The sequence below is a fragment of the Anthonomus grandis genome, chromosome 7, assembly GCF_022605725.1.
Source record: "Anthonomus grandis grandis chromosome 7, icAntGran1.3, whole genome shotgun sequence".
Taxonomy (NCBI): Eukaryota; Metazoa; Arthropoda; class Insecta; order Coleoptera; family Curculionidae; genus Anthonomus; species Anthonomus grandis.
Genome location: NC_065552.1, coordinates 10,749,407 through 10,766,447, shown reverse-complemented (window position 1 = coordinate 10,766,447; position 17,041 = coordinate 10,749,407). Strand labels below are relative to the sequence as shown.

The following is a 17,041-nucleotide window of genomic DNA, read 5'->3' as shown; positions in this document are numbered from 1 at the left end:
TCTTTTGAAGATTCAGGAATCTTCCAGGTTTTTCATAATCCGAAACATTAAAAGAATACTGAAGTATCAAGAATTATAATATTAAGCAGTAACAAGTACCAAACCTAAAAGTCTATAATAAAAACTGCATTTATCAGAACCCTGTAAGCATCCTATAAGGAAGTGAGGTAAGACGAGCATCAGGAATAAACTAAAACAGGGACATATACTTAGTTTAAAATAGTAATACTTTTTTACTAATTTATTTTTCAACATTTCTTTTAAAATTTTGCTAAAAATAGATTATAATGCTAAATATGTTGGAAAAAAAAAATTCTTCCCAAGAATGAGCACTGGATTCGCCCCTGGTACATAAAGCGTTTTTTAGACAAATTTTAAATAGTAAAAAATTCGATTCATATTATGTACTATCTATCACCAAATTGTATATTAAAATGAAAATTTGGTCCAGAAATAAATCGTATGCATGAACGATTCTGTGTAGAGAATTTTTTTTTGTGTATAATTTAGTTTTTGAAGGGATGTGTACAACGTCGATCAAACAAGTATAAATAAATTATCGGCTTCTCGTTTTCGTCGGCTTTAATTCACAGATATTTTCTTTTTAATTTTGTTTCAGTGTATAAAAAACAAAATAAAATAAAATTTAAAACAATTTAAAATAAAATCAAAATCCTACTTCCTCATGTTATACATTTTTCTTTTAATTTGAAGGAGAAATAGGTAAATATATTTTTTATGTATTATTGCTTGTGCAAATTTAATAAATCTCATGGTTTTCATAATTGCTATCTGCCTAAGCAATCGGCATGCAGGGTTATGAAAAATTAGCCAAATGGTATATTATATTAAAATATACAATGGTTAACAAAAATTTTTTTTTATAAAAATTGTAGAAATGTTAAAAAGTTACATATCGGTGATAAATTAAAATATATAGAGTCGCTCACAAAGCCAGGAATGATACTTATATTTTTTTTCAAAAGAAACACTTTGTTAATTTTTATTTATTTTGATTGTCGACGCAATTAAAAAAAATTTCACTATATAACTACTTCATTAATTTCCTACAATTGGTCATTTACAAGAAAGAGTTTTTTGAGTAACCTTAAACTTTAATAAATGATTTATAACTTAAACTTTAAATAAAAACCTACAATAAATCATGGCAAACCAGCTATATTATTTAATAAGTGTTGGAAATGACCCCCATTTACTAACTGACAATGATAAAAAGTATCGCAAAACTATCTTTAGGTATTTAAGACCATTTTCTTTGTTATTCTCACACTTTCATTAAAAATGTTCTCTCTATTATTAATTTTTCCAAATTTTTGGATTTGTTTTGATAAAGTATATTTTTCAGGTGATCCTAATAAAAGAAATCAATTGGCGAAAGATTACCGGTCCTCCGCGTGAGGTCCATTTTAGATATCCTCTTTTTTGTATCGATTTGAGAAAATGACATCCAAATATTTTCTAAATTCTCGAGTAAAATGTGGAGGAGCTACATCTTGCTGATCAGGTTAATATCCGCATTTAAATTGGTTAAATTGCTGTAACTATTTCTTACCAAAGTAGTTGAAGGTATCGATCACCAGTCAAATTTCTTTTGATAAAAAAGGGTCCAATTACATGTCCCGCAAGCAATCCAGCTCAGACATTAATTTTTTCTGCAAACCGGGTAGTTTAAAAGTCGCTTTATCCGAAAACACAATATTGTTTGAAAATTATGGGTTCTCGCAGAATTTTAACCTTTGACCACACTCAACGTCAAAAATCTCTTGTGCAATAGTAACCTTAGATGAATGCATTTTCTAAGTATAACGACGCTCGTACAAATTTTTAATTAATTTCATGATCCAAAACAAGCTCATTGGTGGATTGTTTTGGACTTTCTTTTATCTCAAGCAAAATGTTTAGCTTTTTCTCTCAGTTGGTTTTACTCTATATCTACATTCCTCTATAATCAGTCAGTCCGTAACGCTCAATAATTCAAAAAACTGCATTTTTTTAAATCTGTCTGTCTGGATGTAAATCATAGAAAATATAAAATACCTCTTGATATGATCTCTATTTATTGCCAAAGTCCCTTAAAATTAAAATATCAATTCTCTTCGCTTCATTAAGTAAAAAGAACATGCTATATTTTGTCCTTATTTCGATTAAAATTTGAGTTTCAGATGTCAAATTATTGATTATGCATTAGTAACGATGGTCGCGCCTTATTTGTTGCTAAGGTAAATACGACTATGTTTGAAAGTCGCTTCGTTATCCGTTATTATTTGAAACATCAATTTCTAAAAATTTAATGAATTTAGATATGACAAAAAATTGTTTAAAATTATGTCGAAAAAATTATTATATAAATATAATAAAATTATTCTGGTAATTTTTCTTAAACCTGTATATTGGTATTTTTTACTTTACTATTTTGGTATTTGGTTATTGCAGTTTAATTTGATTAGCCTTAGGCTCGATTTCGCCTATGTACATTTTGTTATAAGAAAGACAGTAATAATTACCAATTATAAAACATTTATAAATACAGAGTTTATTAAAATTTATTTGCTTTCAGAATACATGGTATATTCTTTTAATGCAATTGTTTTATTTACATTTTGATATTCTTCATTAAAGCAAATTACAAATTTATAGAAGGTTACAATTGAGTGAATGATAACATATTTACATTAGCAGATATACCAATTGAACTATCGCTGGTTTAAATTTTTTGTGAGTAAATATTTTTTTCGAAGTCAATCGAAGAAGTCGTAGGTAACGGAGAAAATATATCTATAACAAACCCCATTTATAATGAAAATATGCTTAATATTAGAATATTATTATAGAAAAAAATTAGTTCAGTTTAAACATTAGTATTCAGTAAGTAAGCAAGCAGATAGAATAAGTATAGTACCTGGCCCATTTAAAACCCTAGAAAAATCTATGAAATTTTCTATTATCCAAAATAAACTTAATTTCAGCAGGATAAAATAAAAAAAATTTAATCAATTACATCACCTGTTTTTTTAGTTAATGTCGTATTATTAATCGAATGGAAATATCCTTTAGGCCCAGATATATTAAAAAAAAAAACTTTGTTATTCTCTTAATATTCTTCAATTTTTAAATTCTTTTTTTCTTAGCTAAAAAAACTCCTTGATGGGAGTTTTCTCAGTGATTGCTATTCTAGTGTACGTAAGCCGTAGTTATCGATAAAATCCTTCCAAAACCTTATTTAGATAGTATTAGCTCTGCGGTTAAAACAGGATAAACCTACTCTGGATGAACTAGTAGCAAGCAACGCAAACACATGAAGGATAATTGGCGTTAAAGGCCATTTTTTTCTTAAAAGCAGTTTTTAAAGAATAATTCAAAAGTGTTAATAATAATTAACATAGTATTGTTTAACAACATTTATTACAGACACAGTGTGTTTTTTAAAATGAATAAAATATTTCACATTACTGACATTCTTACATTTATTACTCGTGACTCATCATATTTTTTATTTTTTAGATTTAATACACATTTATTATTTTTTGGAAAATATAATAGTTTTATTATATTTAATATTAGTTTTATTAATTCAATTAATAATATAAAATAATTTTGTTATTTGTATTTTGTATGATAATATTACATTAGTAAGCCTTGTTTACTTATAAACTTACGCTGTTGTCGCATAATTAATTAAGACTTGATTATTATTAATTAATACTATGATTTAAAATTGTATATATAATGGATTGATATCTAAATATTTGTTCGATATCAATTTAAGATTTATAAAATTATTTTTGGTTTAAGTTGGGGAATTTTAGGATGGTTCTTTATGAATTTATCATTTGATTTAAAATATCTGTGAAAAAACGCACATTATTTTGGGGGCTTGTAACCTTACTAATCTAGCTCAATGCATTACCAAAAATTGATAGGAAGTACGTGGAACAGTACGTACACACCTACAAGTAGACTTTGTAAAACAACTATATAAATATTGGCTATCGGTCATTTCGAGCAGTAGTTGTTTAATAAACTAAATTTAAAAACTTATAAAATATAAAATATGAGTGCCCAATATGGAAGGAATGATGAAATGCATAAGAGTACTAAAATGAGAAAAATAGGTCAAAGTTCCTTAAAAATTGCAGGATAATATAGTGCCCTAAAACTTGTCATATTTGAATTTTTTTTCTTTCATTACTGAATTAAAAAAAAACGTAGTTATTAAAAATGAATACCTCATTTTTTGGACGAAAACTTTAATACGAAACATTTAGGTTAAACTTGATCAGAAAGGTCTGCGTTCAGATGGTCTGGTAATATTTTAGAATCGTATTACAAATTGTATTATAAAAAAAATTATAGATACTGTTTTAAATAGAAAATTAAAGTACAAAATAAAAAATGTAAATTTTTTAAGTAATAGAATGGATAAAATAAAAAAACTAACAATTAGGTTTAAAATCCTATAAATTGTTTATAGGATATAATAAACGACAAGATTAAAATCAGGCCACCAATAATGCGATTGATTAGGACTACCTTTACCCATTTTTGGATTTGCAACCGTCCAAATGTGAATGTTTTTTAAATGAAGTTTTAATTAAACCACCTGCCAAAATATATTAAACGCATTAGTCACTCTTCTGGTGCTGGTTTTTGGATTGTTATTAACCATAGCCATAATATTTTCTTTAACATCTATATAACATCTTTTGTGATATTCATTCAATTTTCAAGATATTATTTTCTTAACATCTGACGCAAGCCTAACCAAATAGTTTTTGATTTGTTCTACCACTTCACGGGCTAATATTATCTAGAAAAGTAAAGAACAAATGATACAAATATCTTGATCTTCATCTTTAGACCCATTGTCGTTCGTCAACATGCTGGTTTTATTACCGTTTCATATTTTTACACGATTTCATTTTAAATGTAAAAATCCTGCTGTCTTTCTCCACTTATTTATTAAACATTCAGTTAACTTAAAATGCATGACTTGTTCCGGACGCATTGGTGTCCATCATCAGAGGATAAAAAGTTTAAAATTGGTATTAGATATACGCCTTAGGGTTTGATTCCATGTCAAAAAAACCCTCTATTTATTATTACAATATTACAGGGTTTTTTTGACATGGAATCAAACCCTAGGGCGTATATCTAATACCAATTTCAAACCTTTTGTCCTCTGATCATGAACACTACTATGTCCGAAACATGTCAAGAATTTTAAATTAACTGAATGTTTAATAAATAAGTAGAGGGGGACTGCAGAATTTTGATCTTGCCTTAATCTACGACTTTACTGCAAGTATGGACTATTTCTTCACGATTAAAGAAATCAGATATGAAATAAAGACTCATTTCGAACAATTTTTAATTATTGGCTTTTCAAGTTTTCCATGAAGATTCTAATAACATAAATCGTTAGCAAAAAATGTATAAAGTAGATCAAAAAGAATAAATCTCATATTTTATACATCTAAATCAAGAAGGAGAAGAAGATCGCTAATTATATATAAAAGCTTATATTAGGAGGATTAATAGGTTTTATAAAATATAAAATGATTTAAATTAAAAAGGTATATAAAACTGTATTGAATGCATAACATAAAAGGATAGGATATGAAATTAATTTAATAATTTTTTTTTATTAGGGTAGTTAAATTTTAGTGGGAGAAGGTTTATAAGAGGCAAAAAAAGTAAAATTAATTTTGCTAAACTTAGGGTTATACAGACGTTTCTAATATTAACTTAGTTACTGTTACCATACATTTTCTTACTTAAGAAGTTAATATTGGATATTTTTTTTAAATAAATCATTATTAAAAGTTAAGTCTTATCTTATCACTTGTGGAGAAGAGTTTAGATAACATATATATCTGCGTGTTTCCTTTCAATCAAGTTCATATTTTATCTATCTAGGTTATTCATTTAATATATATTAAACTCATCTTACTTTTAAAATAATATTATTATAATAATCCATTATATAGGTTTTATTTATTTTATGACTTAAAGCGTTTGTAACAAAATCGTAATATATATCAAAATTTTAACGCAAAATAATTTCTATTCCAATTAGCTGCAAAATTGTGGATATCGTTTTTAAAATGGCTTTCAGCAGTTTTTAAACTAGCTATAAACACTTTATAATCCACTTTACTACAGTTATTGCGATTTATTTTTAATGCTATTTTATGATACGTTTTGCACTAAAATGTAGATATATACAAACTAAACCATTTGGCAAATAGAAATTTTAAAATCAGATTAATCGATAATTTAATTTTTTACATATAAAATAGACAAATTAAAATAGTTATTTAGCAATTTCTTAAATGTGAAATCCTTACTTAAGAAGAATTAAATTTGAAAAGCTTATCGACTTTTATCTCAAAATTGATAAACTTATTTTTCATGGAGAAATGAAACAAACATGGTGACAATTTGAAAATTAGTTTAAGTTCTAGGCTAGACTTTGCCTTTATATATTTTAATATAATAAAGACATTATCTATTTACTTATTTATTTATTTTATAATAGCTATATATGAAAAACAAAAAAAAAGTATATTAGCTAACTTGTTTCGACTAACCCCTACACTTCCAGCCATGCCAACTTTATAATATTAAATGGCAATCCCTATTTGTTTGAAAGCTTTAAAATGACGATCAATTTACGTCTTTGATGTAGTAATTTTTATATTTAATAAATAAAACATTACTTTACTAAATAAAAATAGTATATTGTATACCTAGTAGGAAAAGCTTAACATTCCCGTATATATTCCCGTAACATTCCCAGGCGATCGTAAAAATTGCCAGTCGAGGCGCAAGCCGAGACTGGCAATACGAAGTCCGGGAATGTGGCTTTTCCTACGAGGTCTACATACTATTTTTCCGAAAATCGGGAATCATAAAAATTACGGTAAATTATTACTAATCATGTTAAAAATTTCAAATCAACATTACTATTTTTCCCTTAAATAAAAGAAGCCATAAAACATTATTTCGTAACTACGGAAACGAAGTACATAATTTTAAATTGTCAAACTTGACGAGTGAAAAGTTTATTTGTGGCGTCTTTCCAAAGTGTTGATTTTTTAACGTTTTAAAAAGCCAAAGTAGCGTGTAAAATGATAAGTGATGATAACTGTTCCATTTCTGGAACCCCCCAGAACTCACTGAGACAGTGAATGCTGCATCATTGGAATTGTTACCAGTAAAATCTAGAAATAAGTATAACTATGCATACAACCGCTTCATGGACTACCGTACGAATAAAAATGTAACTTCTTTCTCGGAAAATGTTGTAATGGCATACTTCTTGGAGCTTGGTTCCAAGATGAAATATTCAACTTTATGGGCCAATTATTCAATGCTGAAGGCAACCCTTGATATTAGACATGATGTGGATATATCTAAATATTCAAAACTTCGGGCATTCCTGAAACGGCAAGCACATGCCTATAAGCCAAAAAAATTCAAGATTTTAACTAAATAAGAAGTAAACAAATTTATTCAGGAAGCTCCAGATAAGGAATATTTAATGATTAAGGTAACTTACATAACTTCAAATTATATTTGGATTCTTTACATGCTTATTTATTGTTGTAGGTAGCTGTAATATTTGGAATTTCCGGAGCTTGCAGAATGGACGAGCTGGTTAAAATGACTGTACAAGATATACAAGACCTACTATCTAAACTTTTAGTTACCATACCGGATTCAAAAACCAATATATCAAGATCATTTATAGTAAACGGAATGTACTTAAATCTATACCGCAAGTATGTCTTTTTAAGACCAAGAGACATGAATACCACTCGTTTTTTTTTAAGTTCCAAAATGAAAAAGTAGTAGGAATTCACCATTTTAGAAACATACCTAAAATAGTGGCCAGTTGTTTGAATTTGCCAAATTCGAAAGAATATACCGACCATGGTTTTCGTCGGTCTTCTGCCACAATGCTTGTTGATTCTGGTGGAGATATTTCTAGTTTAAAGAGACTGGGTGGATGGAAATCAACAAACGTCGCTGAAGGATATATAGAATAGTCTCTTACTAATAAGGAAGAAGTTGCAAATAAAATTTTCACAGCAGAAAAAAATCAAGAAAGTAAATCTAATATTACTAATACTGCAGTAACACCCAATATTAGTTATTGTCATACAAATAAAATTATTAGTTTGGAAAATATTAAATAAAATAATGCTATTAGTTCCCAAGTTCTTCCAGTTTTCAATACTTGTACTAATTGTCAAATAACAGTAAATATAATAAATAATAATTAATAATTTTAAAATATAATCTTAACCTTGTTTGTGCTAAAAATTTTAAAAATAAAATTGTTTAGGAAAAAACCTGTTCGCATTTATGTTCTAAAGTTTACTGTATGGAAATAACATTTCCTTACAGTACAGAAATGAATATTTCCTTACTGTTATTTTCGGTTGCCAGGCAACAATTAAGTTGGAGGAAATATTGACTTTTTCTTTCAAATATGTTGTCAAAAATGTTATTATTTCTTATCGATTTTTGGAAAAGGTATTTTTTTAAGATTATTTAAGCAATGTTTAAAAATTAAGTCCATTTTTAAATTTGGGGCTCACACTTGCGAACGTTTCTTTAGAAATAGTTCTACCAGTAACTACAATTTAAAGAGGTACATTACCTTATCAAAAATGTAACAAATTTTCTTCAACTAATAAATTACCGTATACGTTTAATAGATCTTTTTTGTATGTTAGCATACAAAATAAATGAGCATATAATGTAACAGACCTATACATTCATTTCCCAATACATCAGTCCAAGAATTCAGAACAATTATACAAAAAAACAAAAGATTTAATTAATCAAAACACAAATTTTGTAAAGGTACTGCACCTGTCCTTCTTTCAATAGACGCGGGCTCTTAATATTCCAGTAAGGACAGTTTCATTTATTAACCTGCCCATTTAAAACGCACTGACTGGGGTTCGACACTAATTAAAGCTGTCACAATTGCAAATTCGATTCTTTTCTCGGGGTCATCGTCACAAAATTATATCATGGGAATTTGCATTTTCTAGTGATGCAATATATTTTATATCTTATATTAGTCATAGTACAATTAATGGCATATCTAACACGCAATGTTTTAACAAATGTGTAATAATTGTTTAACAAATTTGATGACCAATTTAACAAGCACTTTGTCCCAAGATTGGACCTTAAGGATCAAAGTAATAAAACGTGCGACTGGCGTAACAGAAAATATTAATAATGCTCACTTCTCTTATTGAAAATTTAATATAGATCGTAAATACTCTAGCCATTTTACTGTTCTTTTAGTTGTGAGTTGAAACAATCAATGCACAAAAAACACACTACATACCAAACATTTACATTTTATTTATTGCCTACCATTTATTTCGATTTAAATGTTGCGCCAATCTTCGGATTTTAACTGGCCTAGAGACGAGAGCTTCTTATATATTAGTTAGACCATTATTCCGGAAGATTCGCGAACCTGCTAAAGGTCTCTTGAGATTAGTATATTTGGGGCGGTTAAGATCGTTGCACTACCCCTTTCCACGTTTCATTCCGAAATGGTTCCAAAGATGGTGGATATTCATATTGGCAAAAGGTTCCCCTCCCCCATTCCAAGTTTAGTAACCAGATAGAAAATGTTTCTACCAGCCTTTGGCTATACAATGTGCCAGAGTATATTCAGCTAAAGCAATAAATAGGTATTTTTGCACTTCACAGGTTACACTGTAATTAGTCTTTAAGCGGTGAGCGATGGGAGATTAATTCATAGAATATCAAATCCAGCTCTGGTAGGACTTGCCGCAGCTCAGCGTCTTGTAATGTTTCGGTGACACATTTATTACGTTACCTCTGACATTGATATTATAAACGTCTTTTGTCGAATGGCTGGTATCTTAAATGGAATGGATATCTTAATGGTATCTTAACCATGAATAACATCTTTTCTTCTACGGAGCTAACTAACATAGTCCTCCTCAACAACATTATCTCCTGGCAAAAAACCACACTTCAGATCGCTTGGGGGAGGAAGGCTGTCTCCGCAATACTATTAGAACTTAGAGACTCATATACTTTTATGGATAGCTAAAGCCTACTTTTGCCAAATATAAATAATATATAATTAACAGAATCATTAATCGGTATTCATGCGTTTCACTATGACATGCCATATGACTACAGTACTTGTTATTTTCTTGATTCCAAGCATCTTACGAATGTTCTGGAACAGGTTGGATTGAAAATTTTGCCCTTGCTCAGAATGTAGCTTTAGAAGTATACCAAATCAGCAAATCCATACTTTTACTAAAACATCGGTAGCAGAGATCACCTTTAAGAGTGCCAGGACAATTTGGTTCAAGTATGAATTTAGATGGGACTACACAAAACTAAATACAATCTATTTTATGGTTTTTTACGTAAACTTTGCTGTTCTCTTAAGTTGGTACATTTAGATTCCAGTTTTTAAAATGAGGTTAGTCTTTTGGTCGAAAAAAAATGAAAACCCAAAAACTAAAATATCAAACATTATTTAAATTTTATGATTAAGCAAATCGACTTCCACTAGGTAAATGTCAATTTTCCTTTTAAAATAATTTCTCAAACCATCATCATTTTCAGTCCAGATGAGAATATCATTTAAAAATTATTTTAAACAATTTTTCACAAAGATTTGATACAGAGTATAGGGAAACTTCAGTAAGGGATCTTTTTTTGTTGTACCTAATAGCAGACAACAAAGTTGATTATCAGCTGCTCTTATGTATTCCGCATGTTGATCTGGTTACAATGATTACATATGTATACGATGTGTAATGCAAAATATAATTAATGTGTAGAACCTAGGTAGTCAAGTCGGCTGATATTTCGATGAGTCTTAAGTTTTATGCCAATTTTTTAATAATAACTAGGTGGTACCTTCCGGGCGTGGAATGTAAGAATGTGAGAAAATCATTTCACAAAATGGTTAATTGGGGGTGTCATGACTATAGTCTTTTAATTTAATAATTTTAGATGTAATAGGGAACTGACCTTCCTGTTATGTAGTGCCAAAAACTTTGCCACTTGTGTCGCTCGACATGTATCCATCTTGCACTCATCTGGTTTTGTTATTCTTTTTATCTTCACTTAGAGTTGACCACGATAAAAATTCTCAATGTCTTTTTGAGATGGATATATGTTGTTATATTAGTATAAGGAAAGTTAATTAGATTTATTAGTATTAGGCTTTAGATTAATATTTTTTATGAGGAAAATCTTAAATGACCGGCAAAAAGGAAAAGGGCTGTAATTTCGTGAATCCTTTTGCACTTGTTGTTAAAAAATATTAAATAGAAATCAGTGCAGGAGCTACTAAAGGACCTTGCTGATCATAGAGTAAGTTTTCTTAAACTATAGTGAATCTGGTTAATAATGCTCATTGCTCATACTTTTAGACTGGTTCTTTTTTCAGAAAAAGCCACTTTTACTATTCATGAAAATATACGTAGGGAAATGCCGATACCATTTTTTAATTTTAATTAAAAAACTTATTATGTGGTCTGGTGGTCTGTGCAAATATCTATCGCGTCGCTTCATTTTTTAGCTAAACCGGCAAAATTGTCGTTACTATGCCGAAAAAAATCCAAAGTGGGTGGTCTAGCAGCATACACCAAGCAAAAACTTATGTGTGGGCTAGAATCACTAAAGATCGAATTATTGGCTCAATATTTTTTAATAATAATTTAATTAGTGACAGATATCTTGAATTTTACAAAATACATTGGTATTAAAAAAAAAATTGAAGAACTTAAACAGAGGATCAGAAATGAAATTCAAATAATTACGCCAAAGACACGGTTTGTCAAGAAATATATGGTTTTTATTTCAAACAGTTGCTTAAGTAATAAATAATTTCATTTTAACAAAAATATACACATTATAACTTTTTTTCACATTTTAAAATTTAAATAGTAGCAGTTTCAGAAATGTTTTAATTTTATTAAAAAAGTTTGAAAGAAATTTACTTCTTTAATAAATTTGCCAATAATTTAACAAAATATGTCAACTTCTTTAAAACACTCTTTTAAACTATCATTCATACAAGTTGACAAATACTCAATTCATACAAGAGAGGAATCATTGCACCTAAAAAAATATATGTGTAAGTTCTAATCTGAGCCCTTATGGGATGATTTGGGGAACTAGAAAGAAAAGTACAACGTTAGTTTTCTTTTTTTAAGAGAGCTTTTCAGCAAGGTGTTAAACAGATTAAATAAATAAATGCACATGACGTCATATTTTCTCGGTCAGCTACAAAATAAAGTACTAATCAAACCGCAAATGAAATAGAAACATCCCTTGCTGTATAAAAAAATAAATAAGATATTATAATTAAGATATTATGATTATACATAACATAATCTTAATTAATTACCAAAATTTCAACCTAAATAATAAAGAACCAAACTTCTTCGTTTTAAATTCCACAGGGGAAATAAAGCGTATAAAAATCGTAGGCCTCATTTCAGGAGTGTGCCGCGCGTTCAAATGGGATTTTTGGCCCATATCCCACGCCGAACAAACAAACATCGATTTTTCTTTCGCTAGACTTCCAGCCGACGTTTATTTTCTTTTTAGGGAATAGATAGAATTTAGATTTATTTTAAAGGGATGCAGCTGAAAGATATATATCAAGGGAGGATATTTGAAAAAAAAATTCGTAGATATTTTTAAAAGGAGAATGTGTAAAAGATTTGTAAAAAAATTCTTAAAGACGTATATCATTTAACAATTTTAGCGTAATAGGCAAAAGAGTCGAAATTATTTACATCTCAACTACAAAAAGCGAAATAAAAAATTTATAAAAAGAAGGAATTCAAAGCAAAAGAACCCATACATATTTCAGACTATATCTTTTTAATGACTACTAAGTTGTCATTGTCTGATTAATTTTTGGTAGTTTGCCGTTTCGGCTTGAGATATCTTATTTAAACCTGAAATAGCATGATAGCGCAAAAGGTACTTATTCAAAAAAAAAAGTGAAAACTACCAATAAATTTGATCTAATACTAATAAAGTTATTGGTTGACAGAGAAATAGTAATACAGGAAAAGGAAAAATTTTTAAAAGTATTATTGTTAGTGAAAAAGACTTCTTCCTTAGAACGGTCAATATTCCTAGTGAAAAAATTTGGCGAAGAAGAAAGCTCAATAAGACAGTAGGGTGTTTCTTGTTATATATAGAGGTATGCTACAATTCATGACTCTTGGCAAGCTTGCTAATTAATGCTAGAACCAAATCGGTAAATTACCAACTTATAAAAAAATTGACAATCATCTATTATTTAAAACAAGGATTATTTTTGTCTATATCATAAATTATAATCTAGAAACCACGTAAATTACGTATTAGGGTACTTCCCGTTAGGTTGATTAAATAACTATTGGTTTCGAATCCAAATATCTGAGATGCTAGCCCGGAAGACAATTAGACCAAAGTAAAGAGTTTAATAATATAGCTATAACTTTTCTAGAGCATGATTTTTTTTACATACTGACGTTTTATTTATTGCTTTAATATTGGTTAAAATATGCAAATAAAACTTATAAGTAAGTTTTAGGAAGTAGTTATTGCCAATTTTTCATATGCAATTTAAAAATTTCTTTTATTTGTCATCGGGACACATACTAGTGTATTACCTTTTATCTCAGCCGATTGTAATTTAATTATTTAAGGTATCCACATTTTTGACAGAAATTAAATAAACTAAGAACTTAAGAAAACCCTTAATGCCAAAATCTATAGGATTTATATCTTACCGTCAAAGAACCCAATATTTAGTACTTTCTTTACCTAGTCAATGATAAGTGATTGCGTAAACTAATGCATAAGTTAACTGCTGCAATATCAATTATGAGCCTTAGGTCTTGTCTCAGCTGTAGATTCTTTAGCTGTAGATATTTTTCAAAAAGACTTACAAAGAAGCTCTTTTTGTAAAAAATTAAGGTATTATAGCTAACACATTGTGAAAGGAAATATTAGCTGATTAATTTGTTATTAATTACCCAAGTGACATTTAGTGATATTGATCCTAGAACTTAATTAGTATATGTGATATACTAAATTTATAAGCAAGAACAACAAAAGCTCGATCTAAAAATTAAATAGCTTAAGAGACTTAATAAGAATACATTAGAAAAAAATAGGCGCAGAAAAATGTTTTTAGGTAGTCTAGCTAGCATATGTTGAACATGAAGAGAATACAATTGATGTTTTTTAAAAATTTAAATTTTACTGAAGTTACTTACATTTTATTGTTTGTAATTTTTTATGTACTTATTTAAGGTGACTTCGCAATTGACTCTGGACTTAAGAACTCTAATTGCACAGTTATTCTTTCTTGAGGTCGCCTGCAATCAGATATTATTTATTTATTAAATGTTCCAGTTTGGCGCAAATGTTTAAAGAAAAGCAAATATTGTATATTGGGGTACTCTTTATCCTGAATACAACTTATTACTTTTACTTACATTTATTTGGTACTTTTTCGCCTTAAAGATAATAAATAAGCAGATTTCTAGATTTGCTAAGTTAATTTTTTTAATAATCAAGTATTTGAATGATTCTTTAATAAGTTGCACTCTTCAGGTAAGCACCTTGTGATGCACATTTTTTTTTGTCTGCGTTTATTTCGTCGGCAGCGTGGATCTTCGAATTACTGGTAGTGTTTGGCGAAAATCGCCAGACAATAAACCCGAGTCATTGCGTAAATCTTTCAATGTTCGCTTAAGTGCGTCTAATGCACGTTTATGCGCCATTGTGCATTCGTCCTAAATGATGATTTTCGATGCTGATAAAACTTTGACCTTTGCGGAGTTTTTTAAATATCTTTAATATTTTGGCTAAGATCTAACGGCAATTTTATTACTAAATGAGCCGTACGGTATCCTTTTTACAACGTGACTGCTATTTCAGAAGAATCAACTGCAAGCACAATGATGGATCTTGCATAAACAGTGACTTAAACAATGGCTTAAGAGTTCGATCATCTTAGTCATGGCATTGATAATGATGATTTTAAGAAAATACAAATTACTGATAGTTATATATTTTTGATAAAATTTATATAGAATAGATAGAATTCATTCTACTTCAGTCAGTCGTACGAGACGGTCGTGTTTTTTGTTCGTTGGCTCTGCTAGTATTGAATATTTGTTTTAATTTATTTTGTTGTGTTTATAAATTTTAAGTTACCCGCGTGTCAATAAACAGTTCCTGTATACTATTAGTTCCTATTTAACAAAATTGCAACATCCGTCTACCTTATAATGGCTGCGTTTAGATGCGATTCCTGCCAAAAAGCTGTTTCAGAAAAGGACAAATATAAACTTCGCTGCAGTGGGGCATGCCGTCGAAATTTTTGTATGACCTGCACTAGATTAGATAAGGCAACCACAAAGGTGATACAACAACTAAAATACCATAAGATTAGATTTTTCTACAGTGTTTGCGACTCACCAACTTTAAAATATCTTCATGACAAAGTTTAGCAACTCTAAAACTCTCAGATATCCCTGGAAAATGCCAATGCTCTGGGAACCTGTCTAAAGAAGAATAATGACTTTCTTCCAGTGCTTTCAGAAATTTATGACATTTTAAGTTTCCATGATACAAAATGGAAAAATCTATATGAAAATATAGAAGATATCCATCGCCTCCATACTGTTTCTGAAAATGGACAAGAATCTCTGTTCCATTTAATTAAAGATATGAAACAGGAAATATTTAATCTGTCATCTATTCTTATGGACAATTATGATGACACTGTTAAGATCCAGGTCCATGACTCTACCAAACAAGAGTTAATACAGGAAATTGAGAGCTTGAGGAAAAATGTAAACTAATTGACACGCACCTTAGATCAATTAGCTAAAGAAAAATCTAATGTAAAAATTAGCCAAACTGTTGCTAAAAAAAACGATTGCTTGCCAGACAGATCAGACCGAAAACCGAGGCTCAGAGGTGCTTACAACACCCAATATCAACTCGTTGAATAAAGATGAATTGCATTATGTGGTTGTGTCAAATATCCCACCTCAGTTCACCGGAAATCAGCTTGCGCACTTTGTCAAGAAAAAACTGGGAACCACGGACTTTATCAGATGCTTCCCAACGCTAAAAAACAAAGAAAATGCACATTTCGACTTCAAAATTGGTGTGCAAAATATCAATTATCTAAAACGGCTAAAGGATATTAGCATATGGCCTCTAGGCACTTTCATCTCCAATTCATGTTTATCATCCTCAAAAACACCAGCAAAGGTAATTATTACAACTTCAGGCTTACCACCTTGTAAGACTTTCACCCCAGATGGTCATAACCTGTCGCAACGGTCGGATGCAGCAACACCAGACACTTTACCCAGGAAAGATAAATCTTTGAAAATTGGTTCAGACAAGGAGGCGATAGCTACTTCGAAGTCCCTAGCGACTGAATTGTTGGAGGCTGATTTTATCATTGATAGAGACGGGGAGATGAATAAAACATCAAATATAGACTCGATGACTCCACCATTAGTGAGACTGTCAAGAGACAGGCTGCCGCATTCCAGGCAGATGGCCGTTATTTACTGGCTGGGCTATGGGATCCCTCAATTTTAAAACCCCTTAGGCTATTTCTTTCATATCTGCATGATCAGCCCTCCAGTGTATGTTTCGAAGGACACACCAATACCAGCATCTGATTGGCACTTGCCTCAGAGGGACTTCCTGGTGACGTGGACGGCTTGCGGAAGCTCTACTTTCGATACCATGACGCCTATGGTATTGGCCCAGCTGAAGTAGAAGCAGATCTGTCAGCCTTTGGATCCTTTTTCTCATCAGAGAAATTACTACGCCTCCAAAGGATTAGAGAAAGTCAGAGCAATTACTATTCTAGTGGGTCTCCCACTAAGAATAAAATTTTGTAGGTAGCTTGAGGCAAGAAGAAGATCAAACACCGTCTAAAATACTA

At 29.8% G+C, this 17,041-nt stretch overlaps 1 protein-coding gene across 1 annotated transcript; it reads left to right on the top strand.

Annotated features, from left to right (window-relative positions):
• Positions 1-7,000: 7,000 nt before the first annotated feature.
• LOC126738720 (uncharacterized) lies at positions 7,001-8,152 on the top strand. The gene is made up of 2 exons (XM_050444159.1): positions 7,001-7,483; positions 7,654-8,152. Exons 1-2 carry the CDS (start codon positions 7,280-7,282, stop codon positions 7,873-7,875), a joined length of 426 nt encoding a protein of 141 aa, XP_050300116.1. The 5' UTR covers positions 7,001-7,279; the 3' UTR covers positions 7,876-8,152.
• Positions 8,153-17,041: the final 8,889 nt, after the last annotated feature.